The 23,451-nt window shown below is 51.6% G+C and overlaps 1 protein-coding gene across 3 annotated transcripts in view; it reads left to right on the plus strand.

Moving 5' to 3' along the window:
• Nucleotides 1–2,613: 2,613 nt before the first annotated feature.
• Nucleotides 2,614–23,451, plus strand: part of PAX7 (paired box 7) — a 101,090-nt gene continuing 80,252 nt past the window's right edge. For 2 of the 3 annotated variants that reach the window (XM_075172580.1, XM_075172582.1), the window contains exons 1-4: nucleotides 2,614–2,698; nucleotides 4,607–4,842; nucleotides 5,514–5,643; nucleotides 6,624–6,752. In XM_075172580.1, the coding sequence (XP_075028681.1) occupies nucleotides 2,614–2,698; nucleotides 4,607–4,842; nucleotides 5,514–5,643; nucleotides 6,624–6,752 (580 nt within the window). Of the gene's footprint in view, nucleotides 2,699–4,606; nucleotides 4,843–5,513; nucleotides 5,644–6,617; nucleotides 6,753–23,451 lie in introns of all 3 variants that reach the window. The other variant, XM_075172581.1, reaches the window with a different exon arrangement.

The raw sequence follows: 23,451 nt of genomic DNA on the forward strand, positions 1-23,451 counted from the left end.
TGATTTGTGAAATTGCTTTCCAGCAGGAGCGTCCCCCCCTCCCACGGCTGTGACAGTCCCCTGTCACCCCCTTATCCCCTTATCCCCCCTCCGAAACAAAATGAGGGGCTGTGCCACATGCCACCGCATCGCTTAAATAAAAATAAATACCCCCCCCCAAAAAAAAAAAAACAAAAAACAAACAAAAAAGAAGGTAGCTCTTTGCTTAGTGGCTGCCCGGAGCTGACAGCAAGTGCTGGAGGAAAAAGTGAAGTTTTGGGGGTTTTTTGCCTGAAAGTGTCAAATCTTACCCCAATTCGGGGGGGGGGGGGGGGGGGGCGCCGAGGGAAAACAAATGCTGTGTTTGATGTGAGATATTTTTTCTCCCGGCGAGGTAACCCTAGAGCGGCGGGGAAGGGACTCCGGGCTCGGGTTCTTTAGTTTAATCTTCCCCCGGTGCTGAGAGAGCAGAAACATTTAATTTTCAACTTTATTCCCAGGCTCTTCCCCCCCCATCTAAGCAAATGAAAAGCAAATAATTGAATTACTGCCGCGCTGAAGGAATGCGGGTGAGAAGGGGCTGCGAGGGGCTCCGAGCTGGTCCCGCTCCGCTCTGCCCGTTATTTTTTTGCCTAAAATTTCGGGAATTGGCGTTTTTGGGGCGGAGGGGAGGAGAAAGTCTTTATTTTCGTTTGCTGGAGCCCCAAAGTCGGGGCTGCGCCGGGATTTGGAGACTTTGGGAGCAACTTGACACCTTGGAAAGAATTTCAATGTTACTTCCCCCCCCCCGGCTCGTGGTTTTTTGGGGGGTTTGGGCGAATTTTAGGCGTGGAAACGTGAGAAAACAAAATCGGGGCCGCGCAGCGAGGCGGGTGCGGGTTTAGGCTGAGCTTTGCGGCTGCGGGGAAAGAGGAAGAGGGTGAGTGATGAAGATGTGGCCGGACTGGGAGGGGTCCAGCCAGGGCTTTAATTTCAAAGCAAAAACCAGCACCGGGAGAAGGGGGGGGGGGGGCGGGATTAGGGGTGGTGATGCCCTCGGGCAGGGGGGGGGACAGGGAGGAGATTTAGGGACCACATTTTGGGTCCAGACGGGTCAGAAGTGTCGCTGGCTGCTTTATTCCACACACACCCCCGCCCCCGGGATGCTTTTAAGGGAGGGGGAAGAGAAGTTTCCAGCGGTTTGCACGGCAAGTCCTTTTACAGCTGCAAACAAAAGGGTTCGTGAGCCCTGGCGTCATGCCCCGCTGCGAGGAGGATTCCTGCCCCGCTCCTATTTTGGGGGGAAAACATTGGCTATTTGTTCAGCCCGTCCCGGGTCAGCGAGCGAGCGAGCGAGCGGGCAGTTCGCGGGAGAACGGCGGGGAGCACGGGAGTCCCCCCCCAAAGCTCCTCCCCCCCAAAAAAATGGTACCAGTTGGGCAGTCCGGAGCCTGTCTCTTAATTAAAGACGTGATGTTAACGAGGGAGGCGCGCAGGGAGTTACCTGGGGAAAGGAGGCGGTGGGGCCGTTCAGCTGCTCCCAAACCCGGCCCTATAGAGCGGGACTGGGGGTGCGGGAGGGGGGCGAGCCTGGCCCAGGTGCGAGCGGGCGGCAAGGCGGTGGGTGCCGGGCTGGGGCGGGCAGCTAAGGGAGGGTGTTTTATTTATTTTATTTTATTTTTTTAATCTAGGCTGTATCCCCGCTCCGGGCCGGGATCAGCCCCCCCGGGCCGGCCTTACCGCGCACGGATGCTCTAGGCGCGCCCAACTTTATTAGGCAAAAAAAAAAAAACCCCAAACCCAAGCCTTTCCTAAACTTTCTCCTGGCTCTTTTCACCTCAATATATTTTCAAACCGGGGGAGGGGGACCCCAGCTTTCCATCAAAAGGAAGTCAAGCCTAGTAATGAATAATAACATCTTAAAAAAAAAAAAAAAGAAAAAAAATAAGGCGAGCCCATAGCTTTGGGGGAAGCTGCTGCCTCTTATTGGTCCCTCGGCCCCGCCGTGGTACCCCCTTCCCCGGCCATGAATAAAAGAAAGGAGCCGGAGCCTATCACAGCTCGCTCGTCCTCCCCACGGCCCCAACTTCGGCGCTTTAACAACTTCCAAACCCTCCATCTGACCCCCCCCCTTCTCCTCCCGGCCACCCCCTCCCGCCCCCCCCCCATCACCAGCATCCCTTAAGCGGCAGGCACCAACCACTTTAAAAAAAAAAAAAAAAAAAAGCAACAACAAAATAAGGGGGGAACCTCGGCCCCCCCCGCCCCCCAGCCCTAAGCCCAGCCCAGCACCGAGGCAACTTCGGATGTGTCTGCTTCTCCCGGCAGTCCGGGTTACATTCCTCCGGAGCGCCCGCTCAGGCCGGTTGTGACATAGCCCTAAAACTTTAAGAGGAATTTCTGGTGGGTGATTGCCCCCCTTTTCCCACCTCCCTTATTATTACTTTTTTTTTTTTTTAAATTTTTTTTTTTCCTTGGAGCAAAGATTTCTCCCTTGTTTTGCAGCCGCGGGCTGGAAGAGAGAAGCGCTTCGGCTCCGAGGAGAGGCGACCCCGCAGCCCCCCCCCCCCGGCTCTCTCGGCTCTCCCCGGGGCCCAGGGGTGCCCCCCGGTTTGGACCGGACCCGCTCCGCCGCCCCGAATCCCCCCCCCCACCATGGCAGCTCTGCCCGGGACGGTGCCTCGGATGATGCGCCCGGCTCCGGGGCAAAACTACCCTCGCACAGGCTTCCCCTTGGAAGGTAGGTCTGGGAAAGCACCTCTCTACACCGCTCCTTCTCCCAGCACCTCGGTATAACGCGGGGAGGGAGCCGGGCTGGGCTGTTCCGGGTGGGGATGCAGCTAAAGTTTGCAGCCGGGGGGTTTCCCGACCTGAACATCCAACTTCTCGCCAATATTTCGCTCCTTCCCTTCCTGCTGTAGCTGCTCCGTCCCCACGAAATTACCGGGCTTTGGCTTTCCCCCCCCCCCCCCCCATTTAAAGAAGTTTCAGGCATCCCGCAGATTTTTTGGGGCAGGTTCTCATAGTTTCGGATGGGTTTTTGGTTTTTTTTTGTTTAGTTTTTTTTTTTCAAACCCGCAAATGTCCCGACGATTTAATCTCCCCGAAAAGGTGGGGAAAACCAACCAAATTGATTGTTTTCAACTTTTCGGGGGGGGGGGGAACCAAACCAAAACCCTAAGCCGGGGGTATCCGCTGGCTGTGGGCAACTGAGATGTCCTTGGCTGGCGAGGGGAAAGGGGGGGGGGGACGACACACTTTGTAGCTGTCACCTCGCTAAGTGTCATCCCCACCTCGCAGCGCATCAACTTTCCCCATCATCTGCTTTTTCTTTGTGTTACGGGGTTATTATTTCTAGGCACACGCAGACAAAAAAAAGGCAAAATTAGAGCGGGACCCCTCTCCCCGCATTTATTAAACAGGAAAATTTCATCCAGCCCGTGATCAAGTGGCGAAACTCAAACCTGTGGAAAACCACGCAGGCTGCAAAACATACAAGCTGGGGGGATTTGCTGAAGTGCTTTTCTGTAGCAAATGAAGTAAAACAGACGGCAAGGGAAAGGATCAAAGGATTACAACAATATTTGCACAACATGACTGGGAATAATGAAAAGAGAGAGCGGCCGGTGGTTTTAGTACCTCTTGAATGTAAAATTGGCCACTCGAGTGTTATCTGTCGATAATGATATATCCAGGGAGTGCTGGCCGAGTGACTTGGAATTAGTGGTGCATGATTCTTGTTAAATCGCGAGGCAATTTCTGGAATCGACTTTTCTTTGTATAAAGAGAAAAAATCACCCCCTCGCCTTCCCTGTCCCTCGCCCCCTCCAGCCTCTCTGCAAATTACCCAGCTGAGTTCTCCCCCCTCCTTTTTTTTTCTTTTTTTTTTTTTTTTTAATTTTCAGCCTGTGAAATCGTATTAATCTGCAAGATCTACATTGCGAGATATTAAACAAATTGGGGAGGGGGATTAACGAGCTGCTGGTCCCCTGCTCCGGGCGGGGATGCGCCGTGCAAGGTGTCGGGGAAGCGGCGCGGCCGCGGGGGATCCGCGCTTGCTCTGCACCTCCCCAAACCGCTTAACAAAACCCCACCAAAACCACAAAAAAAAACCCTCAAAAAAGCCCCTCGAGGGTATTTAAAGGGGTTATTTCCAAAAGTTTGTTTGAAAGCAGATAGCTCCGTAATTTGGAGTAAGAAGTGGAGTGCGCTTTTGGGGGGGAAATGGGAAGTTTTGGGGGGCTTTGCCATGCGGTTTTAAATCTTTCCTTATTTAAAACGTCGGGTATGATTTAAAACATAGGTGTGAAATGCCAAAAATAGATATGTAGACACAGAAACATAGCGGCCACCTCGGAGAGCGGGGTGATGGGCGTGCGGGTCACGGGCTATTTTTATTTTACTTCTACCGACGGGAAAAGTCTTCCCCGTGATGTGGAGAGAAATACCGAGGCCAGGGGACGGGCGAGAGGTTTCTCCCTTCTTTAAAAAATTCAAATACCGGGAGAGAAGCGGAAAGTGCGGGGAGGGATTGCGCCCCGTTTTGCTGGAGTTTTCCCCCTTTTAACTTTTTTTTTCCTCCCTGTTGTTGTTGGGTTTGTTTTTTTCTTTTTTTTTTTTTTTTTTTCCCCTTCCCCTTGCTCTCCAGTTTCCACCCCGCTGGGCCAGGGCAGGGTGAACCAGCTCGGAGGGGTGTTCATCAACGGCCGACCGCTGCCCAACCACATCCGTCATAAAATCGTGGAGATGGCTCACCACGGGATCCGGCCCTGCGTGATCTCCCGGCAGTTGCGGGTCTCCCACGGTTGCGTCTCCAAAATCCTCTGCAGGTACCAGGAGACGGGCTCCATCCGTCCCGGAGCCATCGGAGGCAGCAAGCCCAGGGTGAGTGCAATGCGGGAGCCACGCTGAACCACCCGCCTTATGTTAAAAAAAATTAAGATTTCTTTGGGGGGTACAAGTTTTTTCAGGTGGACGCGCAGGGAAAGGGGGAGGAGGGGAAGGGGCTTTAACAGAGCTGCAATTTGCAGGCTCAGATGGGTAGAAATCGGTGCAGAGTCGAAGGCTATGAATAAATTAAAGTGATTTTTTTTTTTTCCATGTGCAACAAGTGGCGCGCGTTCAAGCATTTGCTTCGGCCCCGGTGTGCGGGGAGGAGGCATGCTGGGGTGTTTCAGGGAATAATAAATCGCTGGGTGTATATAAAACCCCCCCAAAAGGCATTCCCTGCACCTCCTTCCTGGCCCCTTCCCCCCTGGGGCTCAGGATTAGCCCATCCTGGCTGATCCCTTGGCCCCCAGAGATTCTACTTTTAGGGTGGCCAACATTTGGGAGAGGAGGGCCTTTCCCCAGCTTTATTTTCCTCCTTTTCCCCAGCTTTATTTTCCTCCTTTTCCCCCTTCAAATCCCTATTCTTAGTCCCAAAACTAGGAGCCAGGGTGAGGAGGATTGAACTGAGCTGAACAGCTTCTCTTTTCAATTAAAAGCGCTTTTTTCTCTCCCCTTCCCTCTCTCTGCACACGCGGGCACGCACCGGTGTCCCTTGATCACAAAAGCAGGTTGCGACTCCCGACGTGGAGAAGAAAATCGAGGAATACAAACGGGAAAACCCCGGGATGTTTAGCTGGGAGATCCGAGACAGGCTCCTGAAGGATGGGCACTGCGACCGGAGCACCGTGCCCTCAGGTGAGAAGGCAGCTTGGCAAGAAGGACACCCCGATACCCACAGGAAGGTGGAGGGAAATGATTATCACCACCAAAAATGTTTCCGGGGGCTATAAACATCCTCTCGGCCTTTGCTTTGATAGGGGAAGGGGAAAAAAAAAAATCACCCCAAGCAAACCCACAGCAGCAAATAAACAGCAGGCGAGGGGCGGTTGTGCCCTGGCCGCGCTGCGGTCTGCTGGCAAAACAAACACAAACAAACCAATTTCCCCAACTTATTCCAATTCTCTCGAAAGCAGGGGGGTCCCGGCGTGGAGGGAGCATGCACAGAGGTAGACCCCAAATCCAGGATTAAAGGGGACCCCGGTTGCCCTGTTGGGACTCGCTTGCTCAGTGGGGGCTGCAGAGCAGTGAGGGATCCCCATCTCCCATGGAACGTAACCCTGCACCCCAATATTGCAGAGATGTGTGAGCTTTTTGGCCTGGGTGAGAGTTCCTCTGTTTTGGGGGGGCTGAGCCTTCTCTGCAGGGCACATCTCCCCCCAAAGCAGGACAGGGCCCAGGTCTGGATCCAGGTTGCAGGGTCCCATTTGGGGCTGGGGTGAAAGCTGGGTATATTGGGGGGCCTTTTCCCTGTTACAAAGCAGGTGATGACCCTGGGGGTGCGCAACCTGGGGTGTTGCGCCGGCTGTGATGCTCTGTGGGGTGTTGTGCACAACCGGGTGCTGCTCGTGCCGGGTGTCTCAGGGAGACGGTGATGAGCACGTCCAGCTTTGGGTGTCCAGCTTGGCAGCTCAGTGAACACAGGGGTGTTTTGGAGGGTGCAGGGGACCGGGCGGGTGCGTACCCCTGGGAAAAGGGGGTGCGGATACCCTTCGTGTGTGTGCAAGGCCTCCTGCCCAAGTTGTGCAGCTCCGGCTTGGGTTTTCCCGGCCACCTCCTACCTTGCCTTCCCAGGCAGCTTATACTTGCCTTTTTGTCTTTGACTGTCTGAGGTTTAGTGAGTTCGATTAGCCGTGTGCTACGCATCAAATTCGGGAAGAAAGAGGAAGAGGAGGACTGCGACAAGAAGGAGGAAGATGGGGAGAAGAAGGCCAAGCACAGCATAGACGGCATCCTGGGCGACAAAGGTAAAGGCAGCCGTGCGTGCCCCGGGGCTGGGCTGGAGGGGACATTTGGGAGAGGGGACACGTCCCTCCCTACCAAGAGTAAGACAGGGGGTGGCTCCAGAGCCTCTCAGGTTTGTCCTTTCCGAAAATGACTGATGGCAGCGTCGAGGATGTGATGCAGGGCCCTGGTGGTACCCAGCCCCTCGGGCTGAGGATGCTTTCCCAGGAGGAAGAGTTGTTGGTGTTTTGCTCTGGATCAATTATTTATAAAGGGGGAAAGGAGATGGCTGGGGGGAGGCATCTCTGATTCCTAAATGAATTTGTTAAACAGATTTCTCTCCTGCTCTCTAAGTGGTCCCCTGAAACTCTGGCTGACAGTTGACCGATTTGGCCAATCAATATCAATTAGAGAAGCCGGGATCGGCGCTGCGCTGGGGCTGCCGCAGAGCCACCGGCGCCGGGGAAGCGCCGAGGGGAGATGGGGGGTCCTTGGATCGGAGGAAACAGGGGGTCTGCACCCCCAAATAAAATCAGGAAAAATAAATCTGGCATTTCTGATGAAGGGCTTGAGGCCAGGCCAGTGGTGGGGGAGAGCAGGGGGCCCTGTTGTCATCTCCCACGGTCGGCGCTTTCCTCTTGTGGGAGGAAAAATTAAACTTTTTAAAGCTCCTGTGTTGTAAACGGGGGGTGGGGGACGAGGCACGGCCATTGCGGCGCTTGTAATTTTATTTTTGCCAAGCTCGGTGGGGGTGATGATTGCCCTTCCCCCCCCCAAAAAGGGGGAAGATGGCATTTTTAGGGAGCATAACTGAGGTTTATCAATGGGGGTGTTTGCCAAGATGGGGAAGTTTTAAGCAACGGGAGGGGGGAGCTGCTGTGTCGGTTTAGGCAGAAAATTATTTCCTTGTGTCGCAGAGCTCTGCGCTTTTTTGGGGGGGAAAACAGCAATTCTACAAGTCTTGGGGATGGGCTTCAGGAAATTGGGGTTTGCTATTTTTCTCCAAAATTGATGGCAAAACGGCGATGGCCCAGACCTCTTGGGGTTGAGTCGGTCGGAATTTCGGGGGATTTGCGATTTCGCCGGTGTTGGGTCAAGAGGGAGCGGGATGGGAGTTATTTTCCGTGTGGAGAGGGTCCCCCATCTGGGTGTGGGAAGCAGAGGGAATTGCTTACAAAGTTTCTCACTAGCTACAAAGTTTTCTCCATTTTGGGACAATGTGGGTGAGCGGGGAGATATTGAAGCGGGGGGAATTCGGGGCAAAAAAAAGCTTCTCCGTGTCACCATCAAACGTTATTGGCAGTTTTAAATGAAGGTGCACAAAAGGGGTTCTTTAAGGATCCGATCCTTTTTTTTTTTTCCAACCTTGAAGATGAACTTCACTTACAAAGACCTTCAAGTCTATTGAAGCTTTATAAGCAAAAGATTCCTGACCACAAAAGCAAACAGAAGAAGAAGGAAAAAGAAAAAAAAAAAAAAGAAAAAAAAAGGAGGAAAAAAAAAAAGAAAGGGGGGGAAAAAGGGGGGGAAAACCCTAGGCTGCTTTAAAAATGGAGTAAAGGGATGGGGGAGGGAGGGCTTGTCTATTCTCATTCAAAATTCTGCAAGGAGGAGAAAAAGTTGGGACAAAGGGCCAAGGAAGGGAAGAAAGGGAGATAAATTATTCAAAACTCCCTGCTGTTAGATAGTTTTGTAATATTATAGGACCGTCTGTTGGAAAAAGGATAGCCGTTGGACATTGCAAAATGTTGCTTGTGATTTGGAAACAGGCGATGCTCATTTGCAAATCGGGACTATTGTGTCCGCGAAAAGCTCCCCCCCATCACTTTGGGGTGTTTTTTATTTTATTGGGGGGGGGGAGCTTTTGGGGTTTAAGATTTATTTTATTCGAGCCTCGTCGCTTGGGAAAAAAAAAAAAATTAAACTGCGGAATAACTGCGGAATGATTTTTCCCCCCCCCCCCCTTGTCCGTGCATGTTTTCCCCATCACCACCCCCAAAATAAAAAAGAGTGAAGGAGCTGGAAGCTTTTTATTCCTTAATAATATGCAGAAGTGCGTGTCAATAAGCAAAACAAACCGCTCTCTTCTTCCTTCATGGGTAATATCGCGGACAAATAAAACACGAGCCCCCATTTCTTTATGAAACCAGCCCGTTTTGAATCGAGTGCTAATTTGGGCAAATTCCTGATGCCGGAGCCCGCGGAGCGCCGCGTTACCTCCGAGCGCGCAGGCTCCGCTCCCTCTCCCATCCCTTCAGATAAATCCCCATTTATCAGTAATTTTGGTGTTTTGTTTGTGTTTTTTTTTCCCCTCCCCCGCAATCGCGTCCTGGCTCCGTAGGTTTGCGGAGAAATCACCCAAAAAGGCTTTGGTTTGGGGTTTGGGGAGGGGGGAGCGTCAACCGCAGAAGCAGCGATTTGGCACCGGGCTGGATCCGAGCGCTGCGGCGATCGCCACAAGATCGAGTGCAATTAAAAAATAATAATTAAAAAAAATAATAATTTACCGCCGTCAATGTATATTTTCATGTCTGGAAAAGTTTTAATGGCCCCAATTAAGGTAATTGGTGATTCAACTTGTAAAACGCTCAGAGGCGGTGAGTGTGCGCGGTATATTTTTCCTTTTATTTTTTGCTCGGAAATAATACTCCTCTTTAGAGATCTCTCCCCCACCACCCCGCCAATTTTTCTGGGAGGTTTGCAATAAAAATAAAAATACTAACGCACTCCTGACACTTGTTCTCCAGCTCCGCTTTTACCGCGTAGGTGTGTGGGTTTGTTTTTGTTGTTTTTTTTGTGTTTTTTTTTTTAAAATGCATTTTTTTTATTATTGCGGGTGAGGGGGGAGAGGGGGAAAACTTTGTTTTGGCCTTTTTCCTCTTGACAAACGCCTTTGCTCCATTTGCGGGTTCTCCTTGCGGGGAGCCGGAGGAAGACAGCCCTAAATGCTCTCTCTTTTTAAGTGTTAAAGAAAGCTTCCACCCTGCGCCTGTTTCTTTCTATCGTCTGCTTGGCATTTAATAATGTTAAGACTTATTAGAGCTGGTAATGAAAACTGTGGCTGTTGAATAGGGAGCTGTGTTGGAGAAGGGTGTAATAGCTCCAAGGCATGCTAAGAAATGTATTTATCCCCAATCAGTACTCACTCTCTGAGTTCCCAGCACAAACGTTAAGTTGAAGGGTTTTAAGGCAGATTAAATTGAGCCTTTATTTCTTTGCACTTTCATCTTTAAACGGCTCACTCCAGCTAGCCCTGGGCATATATTCATGAGGCTTCACTTTATTTTTTTTTTATTTTTTTTTTATCCTTGTTAAGACCGAGTTATTATTATTTTGGGTTGTTGTTATTTATTATGACTGGTGGGGTTTGTTAGGGAGGGTCACGCGTGGGTGATGCGCTGTTCTCCCGCACCCCGCAGATCCGAGGTGCTCGGTGGGGATGGGGGTGTCATTGGAGCAACCCCAAAATCTACGGGGGTGCTGGGGAAGGTGCTCAGCGCCTCATGCGGGAGGGGCAGGGGCGGGGGCGAGGCCTCATCCTGGCGGGGTATTAATTGCAACCAGACGCGGGTGAAGGGGGGGTCGGTGGGGTTATGGGGAAGGCGAGCTGCCTGCACTGGAGGAGAGGGAAGTTCAGTGTCTCCCCCCCAACCTTTCCCGGCGTGTCATCCCACGGCCACGGGTGGGGTGGGCTCCGGGATGCAGGGCAGGATGCCTGCGGAGGATGCTTAGGGTTTGGGCGGTGCTCGCAGGGTACCGGGCAGCGGGGGACCCGCCGGATTATACCTGGGGTGAAAACAGGGATTTTTAACTACATCCCCCCCGCTTTATTTCTCTGAACTCCGCTTTATTGCACGGAGTTTCTTCCACCGATCACCGCTCGATTTTCCTTCGATATCCACCAGCGTGGAAATACTGAGTGGGATGGGGAAACCCGCGTGTGAAAGCCGGGGCTAGCAGAGGGGGTTATTTTTATTGGCGGTGGGAAACGCGTGCAGGTGCGCAGAGCGGCTGGGGGGGTGTTGGGGCACTTGGAGGTGATAACGATTTAATTTGGTAGCAGTCACTGCCGCTTATGTGGGGTTTGGGGGGGGGGGGGCTGGGTGTACAAGGTCCTGCCAAGTTTATTTAGGCTCGAGGGAGGGAAGGGGTAGGGAGAAAGAGGGGGGGACCCGGGACCCCCCCACCCCTTGCTTCCACACCTGGAAAGGGGCTTTTTTCCCCCGAGCGGAGGGGGGGGGGGAGATGGGATATGGAGTCAATTTATCAGCAAACAATCTGCATCGATTTAAAACCAACAAGCGCTTTCTCTGTAAATGTATGTTTAGAAAGGAGGTGCGGGGGGCGGGGGGGGGGGGGATAGACACTTCATCAAATCAAGGGATTACGAAAGGTTGGCAATCTAATCAAACAGAGACCAGGCGGGATTTGTGAGTGTTGCGAGTGGGATCAGCTCTAATAATGGGGGGCAGGAAAGAGATAGGGTAGTGTCAAGCAATTCATTGGCTTTAGGCTGAGTTATTCTGTGCATATTTCAGGGAGAGAGAGGAGGGAAAAGGAAGGGGAAAAAAAAAAAAAGCAGGGAGAGGGAGAAGGAAGGGGGGGCTGGATGTGAGCACACACGGAGCTTACATGTCACAAAAAAAGCTGAGACAAATGAGGTACAACAATAAACACAGATAACAATTACAAAGGCAAACAGTGGCTTTTGGGAACAAGTAGCTGCAGAACCTGGTCTACATAAACAAAGTAGGCAAATGTTTGCAAGATAAACTCCTTCCTAAATCAAGTGTGACGGGAAGGAGAGAAGAGAGGAGGAGAGATAAGGTTGGAAGGGGGAATAAACGAGTATAATCTAATACAAGACGTTTTAAAAAACAAACTTAAGACAAGGATGCGGAGAGAGAGGTTCAATTATACAGTAGGAAGTGAAATAATGTAAGGGAGATGTTTGTGATCCAGGGTTTGTTTGGGTTTTTTTTTCTTTTTCTACATCATCCCCCCCCTTCTTTAGGGGAGAAGAATAGGTTCAATTACAGACCGGGGAAAGTATAAGGCAAATATTGGTATCAGGAGCGCTGGCTGGCAGGTGGGGTGCCCGGGGTTCAGCTCGGAAGGGACAGGAAATACATTCTAGACGTTCTAATCTATAATTTGAAGGTGGATGGTAGATTACATTATACTGGGAGGGATAGGAAGTAGGTATTTGGCGACGCGGGGGAGATGGATGCCGTGATAGAGGAGAAGAGGAAGGAAGCTGTAAGGTCTATTTCTAATCCGAGGTTTCGCCCGTAATTGGGGTAGGAGAGAGGAGGCAGAGATTGAATTAAGCGGCAGGAAGGCTGTGAGGGAAATGTGTGATCCAGGTGTGTGCAGGGGTTGTTCGGAAACAAACAGATCCCCCCCCCAAAACACCGCTCTTAACCCCCAAATAATTTAAAGGAGTAGTTAAGGCTGTGTCGGGGCTTATTCTCTTTTGTAGAGACATGTATATATGGATCTTTCCAAATGAGAATTGTATATAAGAGGGGAGAGACGTGTCTGCAGTGTGGTTAAAGGAATTAGATATTTACCAGTTTGAAATAAGCCTGGTTATAAAAAAAGGGAGAGAGAGAGAGACACTGAAAAGATGAGACGGGAGAACACTTCAAACGAATTCATCATCTGGAGTGGTGAAGGGGAGATTTAGAGACAGTATTGGGAAGTTATTTAGATATTAATAACATATTTTCCTGAGGCGTCAGGAGTGCCTCCATACGCACTTTTTTCTCGCAGCTATTTGGCTGGGTGAAATATGGGAGACCCAAATGTTGGGAAGAGATAACACAATCAGCCTAGCCCTGGTCCTGTGACTGCATCATAGCATTAAACCCGGATTAACCTCCCCTTTCTCCCCCTCTCCCAGTTCCCCCCCCTCCCTAAAGCCCCCCCCGAGAAGCTTTCCAAATTTTTCAGGGGAATTTACATGGCAGGATTTTAAAGCACATATAACACTAGCCTTAAAGCTGTAAGGTACTTACTCGAGCATTAGGGTAAGGCGGGGGGGGGGGTGGGGGGGAAGTATCTTTCTGAAAATTACGTTTGCTACAAAAGAAATAAGCAAATAAGGGACCCTCTTAAGACCTGAGCTTTGGAGATATTATATATTTATAGAGACTGTTCTTTAAAAAAAAAAAAAAAGCCCATTTCAATCAGCTGCCACATTACTCTTCTCTCCACCACTGGGTTTTGCTTTTTTTTTGCTTTTTTTTTTTTTTTTAAATTTAATCTGAACTTCAGTGTGATTTGGGCTCTGGGTTTTTTGGCCGAGAAGATGCTGGGGTGGTCCCAAGCCGGGGGGGACGGGGAGGGGGAACCCCCGCGTTCCCCGGGTGGGAGCTGCTCCTGCCCGGCCCGGCACCGCTTCCCCCTTCCAGGAGTGTCGGAGATGCAGGTGGAACAACCAGAGCCCTCCGGGACTGGGGTTTGGGGGCTCCTTGTCCCCTCCTCCCCAGGAAAAAAGAAATTAAGGAGTTGGGAAGCGCAGGTGCAGCTCACGGAGGGAGGAGATGTTGGGATGGGGATGCGGCTTTGCACTCCTCCGGGAGTGGGAGGTTTGCTGCATCCCCCCCAAGTCTGCCGGCATCTCCCCCTTCCCAAAAAACTCTCCTGCTTCCCGGCTCATCCCGACCCGGGGACGGTACTCGCTTGGGAGGGCTCGCCTGTGCGCTCGCACTTTGCATGATCTTGCCACAAAAGAAATTAGATGTCAGCTAATGCCTGTTTATAAAGACATTTGTCATCCGGAGTTGGGGAGAAGTGGAAGAGATGAGGAGGTGCGGGGGAGGGCGGGAACCAGAACCGGAGCTTTTTTTAAGGCAGAATATGAAGGTGCAAGTGAGGATGATGATATTTTGGGGGCACGGTCTGGGACTGACCCCTGCACTTGAGCGGACCTCAGGGCTGTCGGAAGGGAGGGGGGGGATTGCACCTCCTTGGAGGGGGATTGCACCTCCTTGGAGGGGCTGGGAAGGGGAGGGGGGGGAAGAAAAAGTAGGTGAAGAAAAGTAGAGGCAGCTTGAGGAAATTGAGAAGCTTATAGTCTTTGATCCTTGGATGCTTTTCCTTATCAGAAACATTTGTGGTGACACCGGTACAAAGGAAGTTCATCATATTACAGACTGCTAGGGCTGCTTGCAGGAATCACTGTCTATTAATTAGCAGGCGCTCTGTCTTGTGGGACATACTAGATCTGAGGCTACATATTACTTGCTTGGATGGCTCTGGGTCCTGTGATGAATTGTTGTAAAGGGCCGTTGCTGTTTATAGGCTCTGCAGGGATAGCCAAGGCAGGGGGGAGGCGGGGAGGACCCTCGGCTCATTCATGAAATATATCTATATCTATCAATCTATAGCTGGAGATCGGGAGGGAGAGGGGAAGGGGGTCGCTCATTCATGAAGTCTGCAGCTGGGGAGACATCTTAGCTCATCCATTTTGTGCGCGGCTGCGGTCCCGGCCGGGCTGCGCAGCTCTGGGGCTCCTGGAGGGTTTTGGGCTTGAGTGGAGGAAGACGAGGAAAAGTGCTTGTTTAAAACAAAAAAAAAAAAAATTAAAAAAGAACTAAAAAAGACTAGCCAAGTCTCCTTGGAGAGGGGGCAAGTGAGGCGAGGAGGTCGCGCTGGAAATGGAGGGTTTCCCTCCCCTCAACAGCATCCCACCCGAGGGATGCTCCCCTTGCACCTCCACCTGTCGACGTAAAAAAAAAAAAAAAAAAAAAAGTGTCTTTTTGGGGGAGGAAAAAAAGCTGGGGTTCAAAGCGGGGGCTGCCTCTCCTGTGGCTGGCCGGCCCTCGCTGCCCTGCCCCGCCGGAGGTGGGCTGGGGGGCCGCGGGGAGGGCTCGGAGGATGCTCCGCAGCCCCACGGAGGGATGCTCCGCAGCCCCGAGGGAGGTTTCGGGGGGGGCTCGGCGGAGGCAGGGGAAGCGCAAACCATTTTTACACCCGCTCTCCCCTTCAAGTCGGCTGTCCCCTGCCCCCGGGCTCGCTGGCTCTCTCGGGAAGAGGGAGGAAAAACCCTTCTTGGTTTTCACTCTTCTCTTGGTTGGTGTTTTGTTTGGTGGTGTGTTTTTTTTTTTTTTTTGGTTGCTGTTGCTAAAATTGGAAGGCAGCACTCTGCCTGACCCTGGGGAGCGGGGCTGAGGGCAGGGCTGCCGGCGGGGCTGCCTCCGGGCGAGGTGCGGGCAGCTGGCGGGGGACACCGGCAGCCTTCAGCCCTCACTGCCGCCTTTGTCCGCAGACCCTCAAGACCGGGGATCAAAGTGACCTGGTGGCATCTTTAAAGGAGGGAGAGAGGCGGGGGGGGAAGCCAGTTACGAAACTGCGGTCCCCAAACCCAGGGGAGGGAAGGGGAGTGGGGGGGGGCGAAAAAATGTTATTTTGCTGTTTTCGAAGGGAATTTCCATTCCTGCCATTTGCGTCCAAATCTGGAGTGGAGGGGAAAGTCCGGAGCGACCGCAATTCTGTAATTTATTTATTTATATATTTTCATTCCCATTATGGGGACGAATAGATTTGCATTTTTATTGGGAATTAAAGGAGAGGGAAGAAAGTTGACTCGACAGGGTTCTCAACGAGAAGTGCTTTTGAGCAACTCCCCTCCAAGTGGAGTTAAAAATATTCGGGTGATTTTCGCCTCGCTTAAAGTTAGAAGAAGGGTCCTTAAATCGTCCGTGAAACTTCCCACTGTTAAACAACTTCGTAAAGATTTTTTTTTTCCCTTGTGAAAAGTCAATCCAACCAGAGCCTCGTCTTGCGCTTTAATAAAGATCCACTGGCTGCATTATTTTGCATTTTTAAATGTATAAACGCCTTTAAAAGGAGAGGGTGAAGGTACAAAGGACACTTCGATGTCGAGGGATATTCAGGGGACAGTCATGTTTAAATTCGCTACAATTGTCTCCGGCACATTTGATTGCTCGGAAAAAGAAAGAAACACTGACATGAATAGGAATGGGGGCTGGGGGGGACGGGATTAATAGCCCCCAACCTTTGTGTGGTGTAAATTATCCAAGAGAGGGCAGATAGCCGGAGCTGCTGGTGATTTTAAAGGACTATATATATACCCACGTATAGACGCGCGTATTTAGTAAAAAGCTGGCGTTTTCCAGAGGGATTCGTTATTTCTGTGCAGTAACATAATTATTTTAAAATTCTTTCCCCACTTCTCGAGAAGATGCCTGTTTGATGCTAAATAGCAGCAAATTGAGCTATTTGAAGTTTTTTGTGTTGTGGTTTTTTGGGTTTTTTTTTTGTTTTGTTGTTTTTTTTTTTTTTTGAGAATGTGAATATTTGGTTTGTACCTTGTTGCTCTGTTTCTTTTTCCTGGAGTTTTCCCCTTAATCTGCTTCCAGCCACAAACCCTCCCTTGTGCGTGCGGCTGAATATGCTCGCAGCGGGTAAGCTGCAATTTCCATTCCAGAAACTCCGGCAAAAGGAGGAGAAAAGTTTGGGGAGTTTAACAAATTTTTTTTTTTTAAAAAACAAACAAACAAAATAACCCAGTTCTTGCCACCCTCTATTCACTGGAGGGGGGTATGTAAAGAGGAAGAGACCCAGATTAAGACCCATCTAAAGGACGAGGGGATCCAAGATGGTTAAATCCAAGTGATGTTGGGGGAGAATTATATATATATATATATAAAAAAACCCCAAAATCTCCGTGCTTCCCAATGCTCAAAGGTTAATAGTGCAGAGATGGACAATATTCCCCATTTCTGTTTGGCAAGAACGTCTCAGCAAATCTCTGTCAAGGAGAGAAATAGGGTGGTGGTTGTGATCAGTTACTAAAGAATAAAATAACTCCAGCGCAGAGCAGAAAGCTGGGTGGGTTTAGAGTTCAGTTGCGAAGAGTCAAGTGTCCCCTGCGGAGAAAAAAATACCCCCGTCAACCCCCCCCCCCCCCCCGTCAGCTCAATGCGCAGGAGGGAAACCTAAATATTGTAATTATTTTTCCCCTGCGAGGCAGGCAAACGGGCAGGGAAGGGAAAAAGCGGAGCTGAAACCCCCGCGCCCTCGCTCCTCTCCCGGCTGCTGTGACTTCGTGACTTTTCTCTCCGATTTTAAACTTTACCCAGGCTGAATTTGATCTTTTTAACTCTTTTGCCACCCCCCCTCTTCTCTCCCCCCTCCTTTTCTGACGGTATTTTTTTCTCACTCTGTTTTCTCCCCTTAACCTCCTCTTTTTTTTGTCCGCCTTTCATTTGAAGCGAGGCTTTACAGCTTGCTACACTTTCTAAGTGCATCAATAGCCACTTTAGAAATACAAACAACTTTTAAAGATAAAATAACCAAACCAGAATGGGACTTTCAATGGGGGAATAGTTGTTGTCCTTTACCATGGAGTGTGCAGCCGCCTCTGCCTAATCCAGCTTTCATTTTCACCGACAAATGCCAAGAATCTATATCTGTCTCCCAACCCCTCGGGAGCTTGATTACACGACAAAAGGCTGCCATTATCCGCAGGAGAAAACAGGGAGGGGACACGGGGGCTCGGGCCTCTGAGGATGAGGGCATCTCCAAACTATTGACTTAGTGGATGAAGTCAAGAGCAAACACGCTGAGATCTAAAGGGGGGGAAGGCGCTTGCGGGAGGGGGGGGATGCTCAGGGAAGGAGCGGAGGAAAAGCAGCAGCAGAAAGTCCTTGAAAGTAGAGCGGAATGGGAAGGAGAGAATTTTGGGGGGAATTAATCCAACTGTGGAAAGGTTTTTCTCCCTCCCCAGCCAAGAGCAGGTTGACCGGGGAAAACTCCCACATGCTCTCCGACCCCCTATTATTTTTTCCCCCTTGTCTCTCCGTGTGTCTTCCCTCGTGGTGAGATTTATTTTTTTAAAGCTCTTCTCCACCTTCCCCAAGGGGAATTTGGGTCTTTCCTCCCGCTGACAGAGGGAAAAAGGAGGAAAAACCCAAACCCCGCTTCCTGGGGACCTGCGCATCCTCCCCGGGCTGGTCGCAGGATCTCTCCCCAAGCTGGTGGTACCCCCAAGATAGTCTCCCCCAAAGTTTGGGGGCACAGGGCATGGGGAAATCCGCTCCCTCGCTGCTGCAGCACAGAGACCGGGCAAAAGCCCGGCGGCCGGACCCCGGTTTTCTCCCCAAACTGGGGATAAACTGGGTCAAGGTCTCGGCTGCGCGTTTGGCCAAGGAGCCACGCTCGCTCCCCGGGCTCGGCCCCGCAAGAAGGGCTGTGAATTAGGGGTTGGGAGGGATGGAAGGGGGGGAACCTGCCTGCGAAGCCCCCGCGGGTCTGGCAGGGAGGAGAAGTCACCCCACGCCGCTGCTTTTCAGGTTTAACTGGCTGCGTTTTGCATGACTGCCTCATTAGCCACTGCTGAGCAGGGATTTGCGGTCCAGGCTCATCCCGGCCCGTCGTGGACAAAAGTTATTTCAGCCCTATCTGTAATTTATCTGGGTCACCTAGGGAGAAATCCTCCGGGTATGGAGAGTCCTAGAAGCGGTACCAAAGGAGTCCCACCGCCCTTAATTACTCTTTAATCAACCTAACGCAGTGGTCCCTTTAAAGAGCTGCTTTTGGTGCAAGAGCTGCGTTTAAGCATCTGCTTCCCGGCCGAGGCTGGGGAGCCAAAAACCTGCTCCAGCTTAAGGGATTTAAAGGTGTGGAGCGTGTGTTTCGGGCTGGGCCCTGCGAGCATCCCTTTTGCTGTAATCAGAAAAGTATTAAACAAAGGAAGAGGGTGGCGGGGAGGTGGGAAGAACCCGGAGGATCCGATTTAAACTACAAAGGCACAAAAGGAGCCTAAATTCATCTCTTAAGCGAAATTCATCTTTGCGGAGAGCGAAGGGGAGAGCAGGCTGAGTTTGCAGTCCCCCCATCTCGGGGCTGAGGGTCTGGCTGGGCTTTTCCTCCTTGTAATAAACCCAGCCAGAGAGTTTATTTTATTTTATTTTATTCCCCTTCGTCTCATATAAAAAAAGGCGGTGAACCTGCTGTTCGCAGCGGGATCCTGACCCAGGACCGAGGTGGCGAGGTTTCCTCGCCGAAATTCTGCTTTGGTTTGGGAAAGCTGCACGGCATCCCCCGGCTTTGCGGTCCTACGGACAGTTCACTCTCTGGCGGGGAAAGAGCAGCTGCTGTGAGAGAGAATAAGTATTAGAAGAAAGAAAAAAATCCTCGTAATCTTGGGACGTATATAATCTACGTCTCTCTGAATCCCAAAAGGCAGCGGGCCCGTCTCTCTGATTTATTTTTACGCTAGCCTCGTTTGCATCCCAAAGAAGTAAACTGCTATTTTTAACCACTGGTTTAAAGCTTAATTAAAAGCCCCTAAACTGATTGTTTTGAAAATTGATTTAGAGGAATTGCCCCAGGGCTGAGACGCTATCTAAGCCAAGTTGCAGTCCCAGAGCTCGCAGTGGTGTCTGAGTCGTTAACCCCGCAGAGGCAGGAGTCGCCGGGTATGGATGACACATGGGCCAGCGGGGTCCCTACACCCTCTGGAAAGAAAGGTCCTTTGTTAGTCCCGGCTACTGGCTTGCTTGGGTGGATCTCCGCTGGTTTCCTGGAGTTACGAGGTTTAATTGAATTAAGGGAAGCTCTGAGATGCTTGTGACACCGGGATGGGAGAGCTCTTCCTTTCATCTGCAGATCTTGGGGACCGGAGCCCCTCGGGGAGGGGGTGTCCGCCGGGGTACGGGAGGGTGGATGCAGGAGAGAGGGGCCACGCCATCTCCCAAGGTGGGCTGTGCTATGGGGGGGACAGGTTTTTTGGTGCCCAGACCCCTTTCTCCCCCAGCCAGCCTCCTTTTTCCCAGCCATCTGCGCCCGGCAGAGCCGCCCGAGATGCTGCCGAGCCACCGCCGCTGTAATTATCTTCAACCGCTTCCCCCGGAGAAGGGGCTTTACCTGCTTAAAGGGGGTGAAATGAAAGTTGGTTTGAAGGCCTGGGGGGCGGGTTGGGAAGGGAAGTGGCATTTCAGCCCCGTAATTAGATGTAAACAAGAATAGAGACGGGGCTCCATGGTCAGACAACTCGATTGTTAAGGGATTAACACCTAAGTAAACCAATAAATGCTCCGCGTTGCTGGTGAGAGGGCTGCGGGCCAGGCAGGGGCTGTGTAAGACTATCAAGGCCTAATGGGCTCCCCCCCGGCAGAGCCAGGGCAGCATATTAATAAACCCCCGAGAAAACGGCGGTTTATTCCCGGCCCTGGACACGTGGGGGACCACCCCAGCAATTTTAGGAGCCGGGTTTTTAGGGCTCTTGGCAAAGGTTTGAGTTGTTGGTGCTGTTTCTGCTGCCTGGGAAGCGAGAGGCGATTCCCTTCTCTCCTTCGGGATGCCTCAAGGTAGGCACCCATCATTACCCGGCACCCATCGCCCTATTTATTAGGGGAATAAATGAATTAGAAGGGCATCTCCTACCCACCCGTGTGGGGCAGAGCACTCCCGTGTATCACCACCTCCACACATGTAAGTAGGACGGTTTCTTTTGCACAAGGGAAACTGCAGGTTCCTTCAACCCTTTAGTTTCTCCATCCCTTCTTAATAATAGCTTAAGAAAAAGAATCCTTCAGAGCCAGCTCGAGCAAACCCCTCCTGGGCGTAGCTCCCCAGGTTTGCCTCCAACTGGGCTTTTGTGGTCGTTTCTTTTCCTCCCAGCTAGCCCTTGGTTGGTATTTTCCCCCCTCCCTTCCAGCCCTGGCCAGACTTTGAGTGGATAGAGGAGTTTAACCTTTGGAAAAAAATCAGGTCTGGCCTTCAGTGATGTGGTGGTACCTGTAAGCCTGATTTCCATGGCTTTCTGCCGGCGCGGATTTGGGATTGAGAGGTACCTGAAAGGCTCAGAGTCAAACTGAGTTCAATAACTTGGGTCTGTTTTGTTTTCCTCCACCTCCCCAGCTTCCAGTGGTCTCTTTACTCGGCTGGCAGGGCTAATATCGGAGCACTCTAGGGTGTGGGTATTTCTTCCTCCTGATTGCAAATAACCGAAAGATTAGCACCAGCAGCTGTTTGGAATTGGAACAATGGAGAGACCTAGGAAGTGGAGAAATTGAAAAAGGAGAACCCCCCTCCTAATCACCCAGCTCAAAGTTCACCAAGTCAGACTGCATGACTTAACGTGACCTCCACCTCGGCTTCACAGGGCTGTTTGCTTATATGAAGGTTGGGGGGAGACAGAAAGAGAGAGGGAAGGGGGGGCATAGCGGAGCGTTTAATGAAATTTCCTATAGAAATGCGAGGTTAGTGCGTGGCTGGACGGTCCCGTTTGGCCGCCGGGTGCTCTCGGTCCTTGCCCTGTATGGCGAGTTTAGGGGGTTTACGGCATGAGCCCCTCCATCCTCTTCAGGGGACAGCCCCGAGGCTCGCCCCCTCCCCTGGGGGCCCGATCGTCCATCCCGGGCAAAGCGGGGTCCGTCCCTGCAAGAGGCGCCGGGGACGGGCTGCTCTCCCCGGGCAATGGCACCCCCGGCTCGCCGCGTCCCGAGCCGGGGGTCCGCGGTGGGGCCGGGGGGGGGGTCCCGCTGTGGGGCAGGGGGATCGGATTCACACAGCAGCCCGGCCCTGCGCTGGCTGGTGAAGTGTGAGAGCGGCTGAGCTGTCAGGAGGGGTTTGAATGGGATCTCCTAATGGATTTGACTCGGAAATCTCGACTTGACCAGTTTTTTCCTCTTTAAAACAAACTCATTAAACTTGTCAACACTCATTAGGGCCTTAAAACGTTGAACTGGAGTCACTGGGGAGAGCGGTTGGTGGGGGGCTGCCTCGGGAAGGAGGTGGGGAGGGGGCAGCCGAGCATCGCCTCCGCGCCGGGCTGCAGCCGGGCTCCCTCGGCTTTGCGGGGCGGGAGAAAGGGGCTGCCAGGAAAATAAACGCCTTAAAAGAGAAATCAAGGGAGGAGAGAGGGAGCCGGCACGGGGAGGGGGCTGTGCCTTAGAAATAGGGGCATCTCCGCACCCCCCCGCCTCCGGGCTCGGCTACAAAGGAGGCGCCGGGGAAGGGGAGGGCACCGCGGGCTGCCGGAGGGGCCGGGCCGGGCGAGCGACTTCGGTTTGGGGACATTCCCTGTGATTTGAGAGCAAGTGGGGGACATATCTGCTGGGCTGTGATTTCTGCAATTGCCGGGGGAAGGGGGAATGGGGGGGAACGGAGAGGGAAAGGTTAGAGCCAGCTTTCAGCCCTAAATCCCCTGGAAATGAGCCTGGTCTCCGAAATTCCTTCCCAATCCCCCTACCCAAAATATTTTGAGAGCTGTAAAATTAGTCGGAGATCGTCTTAATTCTGTCGGCAGGACGAAAATTGCTTTCGCGGGGGGGGGGGGGGGGAGGCCGCAATTAAATGTTGCGCATTTCTCTGTCTCTTTTGAATAGAGGTTTTGTTTGGGGTTGATTCAGATTTTTTTTTTTTTTTAAGGGTTTATTCTGATGCTTTTCAAGCCTCGGTTCCCCTTTAAGGGAAAAAAAACCCACCCCCACCCCCATTAAAAAAAAAAAAAAAACCTTCGAGACCTTCTGTTATTCCCCTCTCTGAGAATGAGAACATCAGCTATTCAAGCGTATTGATGAACTCCCCCAAAAAGTTTATTAAGAGAAGCGAAAACAAAAGGACTAAAGGCCGCAGGCAACTGGACAGACAGTTTATAAACTAAGGTCCCATTGTCCCCCTGAGGCAGATGCATGAATACCTCTGAATGGGTCCCTTTGGAGTGACAAGATCAAGCCAGACAACAGCATGTTAAAAGGAAGGAGCGCTGTTTCTCTTTCTCCAACCCAAAGATCTGCTCCCCCTACTCCTCCTGCATTAATGTACATCTGCAGGGGGAGGAATAAATAGCTCCTTAGGATCTGCGGCCTTCGGGGTTTTTATTCTTCCACCCCCAGCACTGGCTCTTTGCACCATATGCTGCAGATCAGCCCTCCTTTCTCCGCAGCCTCCAGCCAGGCAGTCGCCTAAAATGATCCCCAGCAATCGCAAACTTTCTTCCCTCTCTCTCTCCCCCCCCGCCTTTCCTTCCCCCTGCCGCTGTTAAAATCGCGATTTACGGCCTGCTTGTCTAGGAGATCCCTCGTGGTCAATTAGGTTTGCACAGAGCAATTTAACTAATAGGCTTTGATGGATTTATTTTATTTTTTTTTTTCCCTTTCCCCGGGATATCGGCCTTGCGCTGTCAGGATGCGGTGGTGGGGAGAAACGCCCCGAGCATCCCGCGGAGAGGGTCAGGGGGTGGCAAACCTGGCTAATGGGTGCCCAGAAAAGTCCCAAAATTAATGCCCAAACCTGCTGCTGCAGGTCCCCTCGCTTTCACCAAGCGCTCCTGGCTCCAGACTCCGTGTCGCGGCCGGAAGGGACAGGGCCGAGCAGCATTTGGGTAAATTTGGGTAATATCGAGCAGCTTTGGTTTCTCCCATAAAATCACAATGAGCTGTACGAGGGCCCGGTTCCCCTGTTTCGCATCTTTCAGACGTTTTCCACCTTTGCTAAGGTTAATTCAGAAAAGTTTTTAAAAGCCTTGGAAGGGGAGAAGGGGTATTAATGTGTGTTTGCAGTTGACTGTGTTTTAGCTTTATGAACTCGGCGTATTTTGTTGCGTGGATGGTGGAAAAAAATAAGGAAAGAGCGAGTTTTTCACTGCTTTGGCCCTCAAAGTAACTTCTAGAGGTGCAGACCACAACAAATAGCCCAGGCAGGGTGTAAACCTGAATGCAGAGATTTTCTAGCCCACCTGAA

Source organism: Calonectris borealis, chromosome 23, assembly GCF_964195595.1.
Source record: "Calonectris borealis chromosome 23, bCalBor7.hap1.2, whole genome shotgun sequence".
Classification (NCBI taxonomy): domain Eukaryota; kingdom Metazoa; phylum Chordata; class Aves; order Procellariiformes; family Procellariidae; genus Calonectris; species Calonectris borealis.